Here is a 14,594-nt window from a genome sequence, read left to right on the forward strand (position 1 = left end):
TTTCTGCCTCTTGAATCTTTATGTTCTCCCCATCCAAGCCAATGATTGCCCATTTATTCTTACTCTCATGCTGAAAGAACTACAGTCTGTATCATTCATATGGATGACATTTCATATGGATGACAACAAATGAAGAACTGAGATTCAGAGAGACCCCGTGACTTCAAGATCATGCGGAGTGGAAACATGAACTCCAACTCTCATCTCCCAATATTCCCAATGATCTTCTACAGCCCTGCCTCCCTGATTCCCTCCAGCCACCCATTCGGACCAGGAGTTTGTGGAGTTCTTCCTTGGGTCTGAACTGATTTTTCCCGTCTGTGCACCTCCCCTCAGCTTACTGCAGAAATGTTCCACCCTCTATCCTCCGGGATGCCTCATTCAGACAAAGCTGATGGGGGAAATAGAGAGATGGAAGCCATCTGATGAGGGGTGGGGGCGGGGGATATAAATCCAAGAAAGAGAAAGTCCCTTTGCTATGGTTGGAAATAAAAGAGGAAGGGCTGATCTGAGGAGAAAAGCACTAAAAATCTTCTCACTAAGGCCTGGGAGAAACGATGCTCCTTCTTCTCCAGCAATCCAGGGAGCTATAGTTTACCCTGCAATCTTCACAACAGCTCCACAGCCATATGCAGGAAAAGGAGGACAGTAGCACAGTTTTCAAAATTGGTAAGAGCCACAGAAGATCACTCACGGGGCATACACAAAAGGAGGACAAAAGGTGGGATAAATCAGTGAGACGCCCAGTACAGTCCCTCAGCTTTCTCCTCCTACCCATTTGATCGCCCCAGGACTGTCAAAAAATGTGAGTGTCACAAACACATACACAGAACCACACATACATATTACCCCATTACCTACACACGAACTCACATACACTCAGACATCCCATTCATACATAGAACAATTTCAGGCATTCAGCATACCCCAAGTCAGCAGACCTTCCCAGCATATTTATTATCACACATGCCATTCATAAACATAAAAACAAAGAGACATCGTCACAGAATTCCGACTCTGCAAACTCCCCAGCACGTATATCAACCTTTACCCAGAATCATACGTAAACATGTCGAGCGTTCACAATCATTCGGATACATCTCGTTCCCACATCCAAATAATGTCGTTTATGTAGCCTCTCTGTAACTCCTTCAGTCCCAGGCTCTGTCCGGAGGCACTCAAACCCCACACCTTTTAAACATCGATTTCTCAAACAACAACAGCTCCCTTCCTTCCACCCCCATTTCCTACTCTCCCCCCCCCCCCCCCCCGCTCTCCCCCCTGCATGCAGGAACACATGCATCACAGAATCAGAGTCAGCCCTGGGCTCTGTGACATACTCAAATATAATCACTCGTTCATTTGTTCCTTCTTTTATTTATTGAGTGCCTATTATATTTCAGGTACCACACTAGACTCTGACGAAACAAGATGGGCAAAAACAATCCTCAGCGAGGTCCTTGCTCCGGCTCACCTTAATGACCTTGAACAACAGCCTATGACATTGAGCCTAGACCTTGAGAGTCCTGAGTGTGTGCCGTGTGGAAAAGAAGAGAGAAGGGTTGTGTCTGTACTAACCCAAAGGAAGAGGTAGGTTATGTCTGTAAAATTCCAGGATGAACTGAAGCAGAGAGTAGAGAGTGATATTTGTCCTCTCCTGTAACCCTCAAAGGGAAAGATTAAGCAGAAACCAGAGTGGTAGGATTTTACCGCTTGGGTGGGTGTATCAAAATGAGGAACAGGTGTATCAAAATGTTGGAGTTGACCCAAATTACAAGCTCCATAGGAACAGGGATTGTGTTCATTTTATCCAGCACTGTATCCCCAGCATCTAGCACATCACATGGCACACAGGAGAAAATTAATAGTTGTTGAATGAAGGAATGAATGAGCTAAGGGTAGCAAACCAATCTCTACTTTTAGTTTTTCTTGATGCCCAAAAAGACATAGAAAACCCCCTTCTACTCCTACTGACCTTCCCCCTCACTCCTGAAAGCCCTCTGGTCTCAGAGAAGTCAGTTCCTTCATCTTAGGGTGAGAGAAGCTAAAAACCATGCTGGTAACCCATCACCTCCAGACTGCCTGCCCCAGCCTCTCTCCTGTTTCTCAGCTTGAGTCTGCTTAGTTAGGAATATTTTCCTGCTAGGTAGAGGTGAAACCCCACAGTCAGGGACTCTCCAGCTCATATGCTCCAGATTCTGGATTTATCTTTGGCAGAATGTTAGTGTGGGAACAAAATTCCTGGATGCCCTTCCCAGAAAGAAATTTCCCTGCACAATTATATTATATCGTTTTTTAACCAGAGGCAAAAACATCAGGCCTGGCCTCCCTGAAGAGTCTAGATGTTCTAGATTAGAAATTAGAAGGGCATAAGGGGGAGGGGATATAGGATATGTTGAGTAGGGGAATCAAAGCCGATATAGATGATATAGATATAGATATAGATATAGATATAGATATAGATATAGATATATAGATAGACTCCATCTGCTTTCATTTCTATTCAGTATCCAGTCCTGAGATAATTATGTTCATCCCCCACCCCACTAAACATTTCCAGACTAAACAACCCCTTCCCACTCAAGCCCGTTTGGGAACAAGTGGTGATTGGGGTTGGGGGAAGATATGTTCTATTTCCACCTAAGAGAAAGAATGCCTTTTTTGATCATCTCTCAACCCTGAGAGTTAGAAAGTTTCTCTCTCCTACCCTAGTCCTAAGTCCCTTCCCCTGACTGGCAACACCTCCCCAATATTCAAACAGGGCCAAACCCAGTCACCCATCAACTTGGGATTTCCCTTGATACCAAGATCTTTCTCTGCTTTGAGGATGTGAGATTGGGAATCTGTCTTGGTGGTTGATAATGAGGAGATGGTACTTTTCTGGGTATGTTATTACACATAGCTAGCGCTCTTGATGTCCAGATTGCTAAAGTGAGTGAAGACCAGGATAATCAAATCAATATAATTAGTGATCCTTGTCCACCATCTGTCTCCTGTAGGGACACGTCAACTAACACACTTCATAGGGGCAGCAGCGCCTCTGCTCCCTTCTCTCCCCGGGTTCCAATGCCTGCTCCCGGGATCCTCTTCTATCGCCAATGAGAGCTTCTCACTTCAAAAGAAATAGCAATTTGCCTCCAGAAAAGACTTTTGGTTAGAAAGGGAGATGGTAAAACCTGCTCTTCTGCAGGACCTGTTACCTGGAACGGAGGCTGGGGAAGTGTACGATGACCACTAGAGCTATGGAGGAGTCATCCCAGGATACCTAGAATTCTCCCATTTATGGGCCCTGAGGCCCCTTTTTTGTCTTTCAACCACTTCCTCACCTGACCCTCTTCCAATCTTAGTTATGATTAAGAGTTGCTAGCACAGTTTTCTAACAAGAATCAACCAGCGCTCCTCCCAACAAAAAATCAATTCAATCCGGTTTCCCATTCTTCATCCCAGAACTCATTCCAAGGCTGCGCTCCAGAGAGCCCGCAAATTGCATTGGCTGGAGGCAGCGAAGGGGCGAGCTGCGAAGCACATTTGGGCTCCAAGCCTTGTTACCACCGTGCCTCCGTCCTCCCTCGGGCCTCTCTGAGCAGCTAGTACATAAATCGGACCCACCACCCAGTGAAAAGGCATCCTCTTAGTGCCGCATTGAAGTATTTTTTTTAAAACAACACCATCGTAAGCATCTAGCCATCTCCTGCCTCATCTCTCCCTCTCGGCCAGAGCCCAGAAATGGAAGCTTCAGTGCTCACTGCTGAGGATCCTGGGGAGAAACCAGGTTTAGGGGCCGTGTCACCTGTATTTCCTCGTTAAACATCTGCAGCCTCTCTCCTGGGCCCACGGGGGGTCATATTAGGGAGAGGAGCACCTTCCCGAATCAACAGACTGCAGGGGTTCCCCACTCACGGCTCACTGGGAGGTGGGAGAGCGGCTTGTATTTGACCAGATCCTCTCTTTCTCTGAGGAGCAGGAAGAAAAGTTCCTCTCCTCCCTTGGGACTTTCCTCGTTTATTGCTCACCTATTCCTCCCCATCTGCCCTCACCCTGCAGCAGTGAGCAAAGATGCCTAAATGAGCTTGGAGATCCTAGGGCGACCCAACAGCAACAGCAAGGCTTTGACAGCTTCCTTGCCCCTGTCAATCATTCTTCGCCTCCCTGCTCCCAGGAGGGACCCTACCCTCCTCCTCCTCCCCCCATCCTAGGTAGGGGTTCCACCACTTCTCCAGATCCCAGGAGAAGTGCAGAGTGGGGGGCTCCAGGCCTCAAGAGGAAGGAGCAGCTCAGGTATGGGGGTCCCCAACCCCCACCCCATGTAGGTCTGCAGGAGGCAGAAGCCACCAATCCCATCCGAGGCACAAATGACCCACAGGTTGGCACTGGCATCCCCATGCACGGCCTCCGCAGCCGTGGTCACAGACATCCCGGTGACCCTCAGACACTCATGCACATGCATGTGATGTGTCTCACATCTGCACAGCCCTGCACAGGGATCCGTGTGAGTCAGCCCGGCGCCTCCTGAGCGCTGCTGGTCTGCAGCCCTGCCACACTGCACCGCACGTCCTGTGCCGCCGCTCCGCGCTGCGTGTCCCCGGGGGTCCACAGCGCTAGCTTTGCAACTCCTAAGCCTGCCCTTCCCGGCTGGCACATGCCTTGCACATGTGTCCTGGCCACTCGTGTCAGAGCAGCTTATTTCCTTGCACCTGCCAACATGTGTGCGGGGGGGGGGGGGGTGGAATCCACCAGCCCGACTCCGGCAAACCTTCCCCCCCCCTCTTTTTCCAGGCGCCCTGAGATCCCTTCCCCCCACCCCGGGCCGGGGACTCACAGCGACCGAAGCTTGATCCACATCTTCTTGTTGGGGGCTGACTTCAGCTCCAGGGGCGACGGGCAATCCGACTCCTCCAGCACCTCGGGAGGGCTGCGCGGGGACAGCTCCATGCTCAGCCTCTCTCTGTGGGAACAGAGGGGGGAGATCGCGCCGCGGCTCAGCCTCAGCCCCCCTGCCCGGAAGACCCTCACCCCCATCCCAGCCCCTTCCCACCTGCGGCTGGCGTGGGCCAGCCAGGCCGGTGTCTCTGGGCTCGGCCCGAGCTGGCAGCGCTGCAGGTCCTGCGGCTGCTCCTCGCCCGCCGCCCAGCCGCCCTCTGGGCTCCCGGTCCGAGCTCTCCGCGCCGCCGCCGCCGCCGCGCGCAGCCGGGGCCGCCTCCTCGGCCTGCCCTCCTCCCCCGGCCCGTCCCCCGCCCTCCGCTCCGCTCCCCTCTCCTCGCCGGCCTGCCCGCGCGGCTCTCGCTCCCGCAGCCACTCCTCCCCGGGGAACGATTGGAAGCCGGGGGCTCGCGGAGACAAAAGCGCCCGGGGGCGGGAGCGCGCACCCCGCGCCCGGGAGGAGAGGCGGTGCGTGCCCGCCGGGGGGGGGGGGGGGGGTGCGAGTGCGTGTTTACCCAGCGCATCGCAGGCGGCGGCGGCGGGACTTCGCTGTGGGTGTTGCGTGGGTTCTCTGGCTGGGCGTTGGGAGTTTCTGTGTGCGTGCGTGTGGGTTTCATGCATTCGCATGTGCCTGGTGTCCCATGTGGGAGGGGGGCAGGGATGGAGCCCGCCTCTCGCAGCCTGGGGAGGGGGTGTGGCCTGGCACGCTGGCTGAGGGAAGCCACCACCATCAGAACCCAGACCCCCGGACGGCTCCCAGGGGGCTCTATCCAGCCTTTGCAGAGAAAAGTGCAGGGTCTGCTCTGAGTTGTATGGTGCGGTTAGCTTATCCCCCACTCCTGTGTGCGGTTAGCTTTCCCCCCCTCCCCCCACTTTTGCTTGGTCTTCCTGACGCGTCCTCCTCGCTGGGGCCTTGCTGCTGGTGTCTGACTCCCCTCCTGGCCGCGGAAGTTTCTCCAAAGTTTAAAGCTTTGACAGAGGGAATCCACCAGAGCAGGAAGCACCACGTCTCTTCTTCTGGTTAAACATGACTCCGTAAGGGCCAGGAAATCATTCCCCGTGGTTCATCTCAGGCCCTCCTGCAGCCTTTCCGGATTATTTCCTCTTCATCTGTCTTCGGCGAGAGAAATCTAGTGGCTGGGGCCCAGCACAAGACAGCCGAGCTGCTCAGAACACTTTCAGAATGCAGGGCCTGGAATTTAACTCAAAAGACTTTGTAACAGGACAGAGCCTCTTCTGTCAAACGGAGTCCCACTTTGGACTCTGGCAGGAACCACCGCAGCATTCCTTAGAATTGTCCCCCTGAATGGCCACCTGCTCTGGCACTGGGCAAATCCTGCGTACACAGGAGGTGGAGATGTGTGCCCTAACTAGTCCAGGATCCCAGGGTGTGAGTTTTAATTCCAAGAACTCTGGCGGTTGGAAGGAGGGGAAGTAGATATCAGGAGAAGATATTTACTCCGTCCTAGATGTCAGGTGGAGGCTCCCTCTTCCCAAGCAATGGAATAGGAAAAAGAAAAAGAAAAAAAACAAGTGAAATGCAGTGACAGGGTGAAGAACTCTCAACATTCAAGAACTGCCTTGAATGTTGGCAATTAGGTTAGGCCAGGCCTTCAGATCTGGCAGGACTGAGAAGTAGCCGCAGAACCAGCTCCCAGAAGTACAGAGACAGCAGGAGATGGCAGAGTCAGAGATGGAGAAAACTCTGAAAGAATACTGGGACTCCCCCATCTCTGTCCATCTGACTTCATCACACACGCCCTTCCCCTCTTGCCAGGAACAGTGCCAGCCAAGACATAGCTGCATCTGAGATCCCAGTCAGACTCCTATACGATCCAATTCTCAACATTTGAGAGTAGTTGCAGTCCTTATCAATGAAAAAAGAATGGGCTAGAGCAGTGGTTCCCAACCTTCCTAATGCCGCGGCCCTTTAATACAGTTCCTCATGTTGTGGTGACCCCCAACCATAAAATTATTCTCGTTGCTACTTCATAAATGTAATTTTGCTACTGTTACAAATTGTAATGTAAATATCTGTGTTTTCTGATGGTCTTAGGTGACTCTGCTAGCGGTTCTCAACCGGTGGGTCCCAACAGAACCACTGCTGTAGAGCCTAAGACCATCGGAAAGCACAGATATTTACATTATGATTCATAACAGTAGCAAAATTACATTTATGAAGTAGCAACAAAAATAACTGTATGGTTGGGGGTCACCACAACATGAGGAACTGTATTAAAGGGCTGCGGCATTAGCAGGTTGAGAACCACTGGGCTAGAGCCCTGGCCAGTGTGTTTCAGAGGTTACAGCATCCGCCGGCACACTGAAGGGTCTCGGGTTTGATTCCTGGTCAAGGGGCACTACCTGGGTTGCAGGTTCAATCCCTAGCCCTAGTTGGGGCGCATGTGGAAGGCAATCAATCCATGTGTCCCTCTCACATGGATGTTTCTCTCTCTCTTCGTCCCTCCCTCCACTTTCTCTAAAAATCAATGAAGAAATATCCTCAGGTGAGGATTAACAAGAAAAGAAAATTAGGATTAGAACTAAAGAGATTCCCAAATTAAGCAGGTATCTTCACGTCATCACAGTGGTATTTCCCACCCCTGCTCTCCCAGGCCCCCATCTTCTAACCCACTTTAAGAAAAGAAAAATTCACACACCCCCAAAAGTTATTTTTAGCCCTGCCAGCATGGCTCAGTGGTTGAGCATCGACTTATGAACTAGGAAGTCACGGTTCGACTCCTGGTCAGGGCAAATGACTGGGTTGGGGGGTTGGGGGCTTGATCCCCAGTGTGAGGCATGCAGGAGACGGCTGATCAATGACTCTCTCATCATTGCTGTTCCTATCTATCTCTCCCTCTCCCTTCCTCTCTAAAATCAATAAAAATATATTTATTTTTTAATATATTTTATTGATTTCTTTACAGAGAGGAAGGGAGAGGGATAGAGAATTAGAAACATCGATGAGAGAGAAACATCGATCAGCTGCCTCCTACACACTCCCTACTGGGTATGTGCCCGCAACCAAGGTACATGCCCTTGACTGGAATTGAACCTAGGACCCTTGAGTCTGCAGGCCGATGCTCTATCCACTGAGCCAAACCAGTCAGGGCAAAATATATTTATTTTAAAGTCACTTGTAAAAGAGACTTTAGACTCCATCTAGTCTAACCCTCTTCAACTTAACCAATTTTAAAACTAAGCCCAAAAAAATTATGTGGTCCCACAAAGTGTAAGAAACAAAGCCTGGGCCAAGTCTCCCAATCTTTTTTCTAGTGCTTCCCATTCTGTGCTCTCTTCCTCTTCCTCTTTCCCTAATCACCATTTTTGGTGTCCAACCTCAACCTCATTCCTCTCACAACCCAGTCCCATTTCTGTCTTACCCTCCCTCTAGACAAGGTATATGTGTGCCATTCATAGGCTTAAAAAAACCTCTGTTCTTCTCTCCCCGTCTTCTCCTCCTGTCCCCTGCCCCCACTTTTCCCAGGCTCCTCTGCCCAACCCCCTTCCTCTCCTCTTCAGCTTACAAACTGCCCCTGCTCCTCGGAGACCGTGCCTCCTCACTCCCCTAACCCCACAATCCTTCCCAACAAGCTCTGAGTTTGATGGAGACCAAAAATGACATGCTGGCAGTGGTGACGGATGGATGTGATCTGCCTCCTACGGGAATGCTATTTCAAGGGGAGGCTCCCAATCCTCTCTTTCCAACGTGACAAAAGAGAAGCCTGCTCCTCAGTCTCCCCAGCGCTGCAAACTCAGCTCAGGTTAACTTCTGACTTCCTCCACCTGCAACGCGGCCTGCTGCTCCAGCTTCCTATGCAGGTGGGAGGGAGAGAGCTTGACAACTCCTTGAAGTGTGGGGGCTGCGGGGTGGGGGATTCATCTTCATCTCCTTTGATGACAGGTACTTAGGAGGCGCTGTGGGGAGGAGGACTGAAAGAACACTCCCCCCCCCCCCCCCCCCCCCCCCCCCCCCCGCAACCTCCTGAGTGCATCTCAGCCACGAGGCAGCTTCCTCTCAAAGTGAAACTTTGTTGGAGAAGAACTGATACAGGCATGAGGGCCTAAGGTGAAGGAAGTCTTGACTTGAGCTGGGATCTCCCTCTCCCAGGTACAGCTCAAACCACAGCTAGGCAAAGTGCTAAAGATAAACCCCCTGCCGAAACTGGTTTGGCTCAGTGGATAGAGCGTCGGCCTGCGGACTCAAAGGTCCCAGGTCCGATTCCGGTCAAGGGCATTACCTTAGTTGCAGGCACATCCCCAGTAGGGGGTGTGCAGGAGGCAGCTGATCGATGATTCTCTCACATCGATGTTTCCAACTCTCTATCCCTCTCTCTTCCTCTCTGTAAAAAAAAATCAATAAAATATATTATTAAGAAAAAAAAAAAAGATAAACCCCCTGGTCCAGGCCGCAGATCCACTGCATTTAGAGGCTGCCCTCACCAGCCCACCCGACTGAACGCCATCGTGTCTTTATTGCCCAAAGGAATGGGAGCTCCTCTGCAAGCATCTCACCACGGGCCTGGTAGGAAGGATAATTCCATCTCATTGCTGCAAACAAGTTAATGGAGATGGTAATGAAAACACTGCACTAATGAAATCGCTGAGGCTACAGCCTACTCTGCCTGCGAGACAAGCAATCAAGGTCAGAATTTCTCCCCGATATGCATGCCTCAGATCCTTTTAGGCCTGAACAAAAAGCAAGTTGGGGATCTGAGAGCAGAAAGAAGTTCACAGTTGATTGTGTCCTGGGCTGCAAGGGGTCAGAGGCCATCCTGGCCTAGAAAGCAAATCGCCTAAAGTGCTGATAGATCCCGTTATCTCTAGGCATTCATCTTTTGTTTCAAGAGGTTAAGGCCATCTCGTCCTAACCTTCTCCTATGTTTGCTTGTTCTAGGGTCTTTGAATGCTGACAACTGAGTCTTCCCAGAATAAGAGGCCGTCTGCACAGGGAGAAAATGTCTAGGACTATCAGACTCAGCTCCCAGGTCTATGTGGACTGCTAACCATTAAGTCATTTAAGGTCTCCAAACCTTTCACTGGCCTGAAATAAGGAAGCCTCCCCTGGCTACCTTGCATAAATATCAAAAGGATGCAAGAACATTTTGGGGGAAAAAGTATATGTGGTAGAGAAATGTATGTGTAATCATATGTTTATAAAAATATTATGACATTTTCGAAAAGAGGAAAGATTTGTGTTGCCAAGGGTTTGGGGAGGGGAAGAGGCTGCAGGAGGGAAGTGGGTGTTGTTATAAAAGAGCAACATGAGGGATCCTTGTGGTGTTGGAGCTGGTCTGTATCTTGATGGAAGTGGAGGATACACAAACCTACACGTGAGACAGCTGCACAGAACCGAATACATACACACAGAGAAATGACTCTAAGTAAAGCTGGGGAGATCTGAATAAGCTCAGTGGATGGAGTCACTGCCAATATCCTGGTTCTGATAGTATACTATCGCTCCTGCAAGATGTTACCATTGAAGGGAACTGGTAAAGATACACAGGATCTCTCTGCGTTAGTTCATTGGATTAACTATTTCGATATAATTTTTAAAAATATGTTTTTATTGATTTCAGAGAGGAAGGGAGAGGAAGAGAGAGAGAGAGATAGAAGCATCAATGACGAGAGAGGACAATGGATTGGCTGCCTCCTGCATGGGCACTCCTCTCCCTGACAGGATATCGAACTGCCACCTCCTGGTACATAGGTTGACGCTCAACACTGAGTCACGCCGGCTGGGCTCAATATAATTTTTAATTTAAAACATAAAGATATTATGTCTACCCTCTATTCTCCTGCAGCAACTTGTCTTCGGTCCTCTGGGAGGCTCCTTTTAAGCAGTTCCACATGTAGATGAAAAAGGGGTCTCCATCTCCTCAAGATGATGATCCCAGCAGAGACATGTGTTTAAGAGAGGTTGTTCAGGTACTTTAGAGCCTTCTCTTCCTCATCCACTTTGACCTCAGTCTCAGCAGGCCTGACCCTGAATCACTCCTTAGAACACAGTGTCCCTTCCGCTGCAAGGAAGGACAACTTGCTGTGGCACGAAGCAGGGTCCTCTGTTGCTTCTATCCTAAAGAGCAGGCAGTGTTGCTAAGAAAAACTTGGGTACTGATTATGGGTGCCAAGTTTTAAAAGTATGGACTAAGCCTGGGTCTCGAAAAATAAAAATCAAACATGCATATGAAGTCCAAAAACAGCTATTAAATAGCTTTAACAAAAGCCAGATGGTTTTGCTGAAAATCAATAATTGCTTCCCTTTTATCGTGGAAGTCCTAGCATGACCCTGATTAATCAACTAGTTATTTGCCATTCCAGCCACTCTATACCTGTGACATCTATGATCTGTTGCTCCAGCCTCCCTGGCAGTGGGTGCACAGAAGTGACGCAATGGAGACCACTGTTTCCTGCCAAGGGGTTAACTAAATCTAGTTTAGTGCTATCTTGAACGCCCCAGGCTTTGTGACACTTGAAATACTAATTAGCGCAGAAAAGGGCTAAGTTGAAACAGCTTGTACTCCCTCAAGTATACCCACTCTCAGGGCTCTATAACCTAATGAGGTCTGTGAAATGTAAGATCTGGAAGAGAAATCCCTGCCTGGAGCAACAGCTGTACCAAAGACAATAGGGGATTTGGGTTAAATCAGTCCCTCCAGATAGAGAAAAAGAGTACCCGAAATGGTCCAGGAAGGAAACCGCATGACTCTGATCCAATTTGTTGTCATGTGACCTAGAACTACGTAGACTGACCCTCAGCTGTGGGTTTTAGTGATGTCGGGAGGGGTGAAAATTAAGCAGACGGGAGAACTTACTTGTTACCCACAAAGTGTGTGTGGCAGGTGAAAAGTTTGGGGGGAGTGAACATCTCTCATTGCCCATGTAGGCAGGGGAGCTGGAGGCAGAGAAAGACTCCTAAAAGTGACCCCACAAAGGCAAAGGGGGTTCCTTTGTTGTGACTTTGCAGCAGGAACAGGCTGAATATTTGCTGAACACGTTTGGAAAAGGAAGAGAGGAGATAATCATCCTAATGAATGTACAAGAGACAATAGCAGCTCCAGTGGGAGGATTATAAGCTCGTTATGGTTTAATATGATGATTGATCATCTCCGTCCGCCTGCATTATCCTACAATAGTGATGAAGGTCGTCGGACAAACCCATGCCAGTCAGAGCTCCAGCTCTACTCACCAGGAAACAGAAACATATTTTGTACTCGGTTTTTTCATTGTAAAAATTCACACTCTTGGCCCCATGCCCCTACGAACCGTCCTCCATCCCCCCAGCCCACCCCACTTCTCCATGATTTCTCAGCCCTGGGCTGTCTGTCCATATGCCTGTTCATCTGCTCTGGCTCCAGACCCCACCCCTTGAGGAAATGCCCACAGCTTCCAGGATGGCATGGGGGTAGGCAGGTCCAAGGGGCCCTTCAGTGGGCACTGGCCAGCACTCGGTTCAGGTGGTAGGCCCGAGATACCTCCCGGTAGGCATTTCGAAGCAGGACGTAAGGGAAACAGGACTCCAGCATGTCCAGGGTCAGAAAGGAGGACTCCTCCACCACCTGGAAGAGAAGGGGCCAAAAGAGGAGAACCTCAGGTAGGGCATACCTCTGTGACACCCGTTCCTCTTCATTCAGTCCCCTGGGCCCTCTGAGGCCCTCCCAGCTACAGTGAACAGGGTTCCAAGTCACACTTCCTGTCCCCCCCACCCCCAGCCTTGGTTCAGCTCTAGGAAAGTAATGTGGCCTCTCCACCTCCATTACAATGGCCCCTGTCCCCCTCCTCAGGGTTCTATGAAAGGCTCCGAAGCAGAAGGTAGGAAACGCTTCCCTTGTGGCAGAAAAAGCCCATTCTCCCTTTCTGGAGGCTAAAGCATGTGTAGGTGGGCAGCACAGATGCAGGTAAGGATGAGTAAAAGTGCTAATGACAAAGCTTGGCAGAGAAAGAAATAAGAGCTGTTTCAGGCCAAGAAAGGGGGGCCTGGAACCCCCAACAGTCCTCTTGTGCTGGGCCTCAGTGCCCTCCCTCCCTCCCTTGGTGCAGTGTTTGCAGTGCTTGAGGATGCTGCATAAAGGAGCAGGCATGATTAATTAGTTTAATTAGAAGCTCATGTTCTGTGGTAATAATCTCAGCAGCCCCCACAGCCAAGCAGAAAGATCGATCGAGATGCCTGGACAAGACAGGGTAGGAGGGCATCTTAGCAAAGAGCTATGCCACCTAGCCTGGGCTGGAGGGCCCCCGCCTCTGAGGAAGGAACAGGGTGTATTTCCTCCAGTACTCTCCTCATCAAGAGGTTTGGGACTAAAAGACACGCTCTGGAGAGAAGTGTCCCATGTCCTCTGGCAATTCACACAGATGGGGCCTCCCCAATATGGCTGGTGTTTCAAGTCCTGAAAATTCACTCAGAAAAGAGAACCTGCCATATGTACTCTAACGTGTTTCTCTCTCTGAAGTCCTTTTCAGGCTTTAAAATGTGTGAGGTCCTGCTATTCTCGAGCACATGCACACACAGTACACACAACAGCCCCAGAAGAGCAGACACTGTAGGCTGAGGGGAGGAAATCTGCCATAACGCGGTGGCTCTAGTCTTAGGTTGGAAAAAGAAAAGAGTTTTTTGCTAGGCAAGGCTTTGAAACCTTAAGCCAGACAGAGATCAGATCTCTTTTCCAGGATACAACCTTCAGGTACAGGGAAATGAGTGACAGCTTCAAGAAGGATTCACTGGCCCAAGACTTCCTATTCTTTGCTCCATTAAGCACAGAAGATAACAGGGCTCCTGACTGAAGAGATTCATAGTAGTGGAAACAGCCCTAGGATGAAGGCCAGGAAACCTGTAGTCCCAAATCTGCCCATATATCTCGGGGGAGACCTTGAATGTCATCTTTCTCTCCCTGTCCTCGGTTTCCTCACCTATGAATTGTAAGGACTACTTGCCAGGCTCTGGCCTCGTTCTGACATCTACGATTCCATGATTCTGTGACTGAGTCATCTCTTTCCCCTGTGAAACCCAGGAACACGTTGGCAATACTGGGGTGGGGACTGCCCAGGATTGACAGCCAAGACAGAAAGACCCCGGGGGGCAGGAGAGAAGTGCCTGACTAGGATTTGGGGCCACATGAGTAGCCTCTTACATCAGAACACAGCTCCTTCCCCTTCAGTAATTTCCAATTGCTCTGTGGAAACATTTGCATTTAAATTGCTTTGTAGCAGCTCGTCCTTCTGTCACTCGCTCCAATAGAAAGCGCCTGGTTAGGACCTGGCTCTCTGTTCCAGCCACTCTACAGGCCTCACTGCAATGCCACAAGGGGCAGCCGCCTCCTCACACTTTGTGTGTGTGTGTGTGTGTGTGTGTGTGTGTGTGTGTGTGTGTGTGTGTGTTGGGGGAAGGGAGAAGGAGGGAGCATAGCAGAAGGAAGAGGAAGGCTGGGTGGCCATACAGAATCACCTCCAACTCTACCGAGCTGGAAACTGCCCAGGAAAATGAAGAGACATGCTTAACCATCCAGAAATTAAAATGAACAGCAGAGAGAGGAAACTAGCATTTCTTGAGCATCTATTATATACTGAGCACTTTCACACATACTAGTATTATTTCATCAATACTAACCACTCTCTCCTAAAAATTATTGTCCACTTTTATGGACAAAGAATCGGTCTCATAAAATCGTGCCTCTCTA

At 50.0% G+C, this 14,594-nt stretch overlaps 2 protein-coding genes across 4 annotated transcripts in view; both read right to left on the bottom strand.

Moving 5' to 3' along the window:
* PDE1B (phosphodiesterase 1B) overlaps positions 1–5,554 on the bottom strand; it is a 28,785-nt gene extending 23,231 nt beyond the window's left edge. The window contains exons 1-2 of one of the 3 annotated variants that reach the window (XM_084878947.1): positions 5,436–5,554; positions 4,820–4,945 (exon numbers count right to left, since the gene is read on the bottom strand). In XM_084878947.1, coding sequence (XP_084735073.1) covers positions 4,820–4,932 — 113 coding nt within the window. In that variant the 5' untranslated portion in view covers positions 4,933–4,945; positions 5,436–5,554. Of the gene's footprint in view, positions 1–4,819; positions 4,946–5,035; positions 5,349–5,435 lie in introns of those variants that run through there. The other 2 variants (XM_084878946.1, XM_084878948.1) reach the window with 2 other exon arrangements.
* A 4,995-nt stretch (positions 5,555–10,549) lies between these two features.
* Positions 10,550–14,594, bottom strand: part of NCKAP1L (NCK associated protein 1 like) — a 42,493-nt gene continuing 38,448 nt past the window's right edge. The window contains exon 31 of the mRNA XM_084878937.1: positions 10,550–12,479. Within this exon, the coding sequence (XP_084735063.1) occupies positions 12,348–12,479 (132 nt within the window). The 3' untranslated portion in view covers positions 10,550–12,347. The remainder of the gene's footprint in view (positions 12,480–14,594) is intronic.

This window comes from Pipistrellus hanaki, assembly GCF_964339955.1.
Source record: "Pipistrellus hanaki genome assembly, chromosome: 3".
Classification (NCBI taxonomy): Eukaryota; Metazoa; Chordata; class Mammalia; order Chiroptera; family Vespertilionidae; genus Pipistrellus; species Pipistrellus hanaki.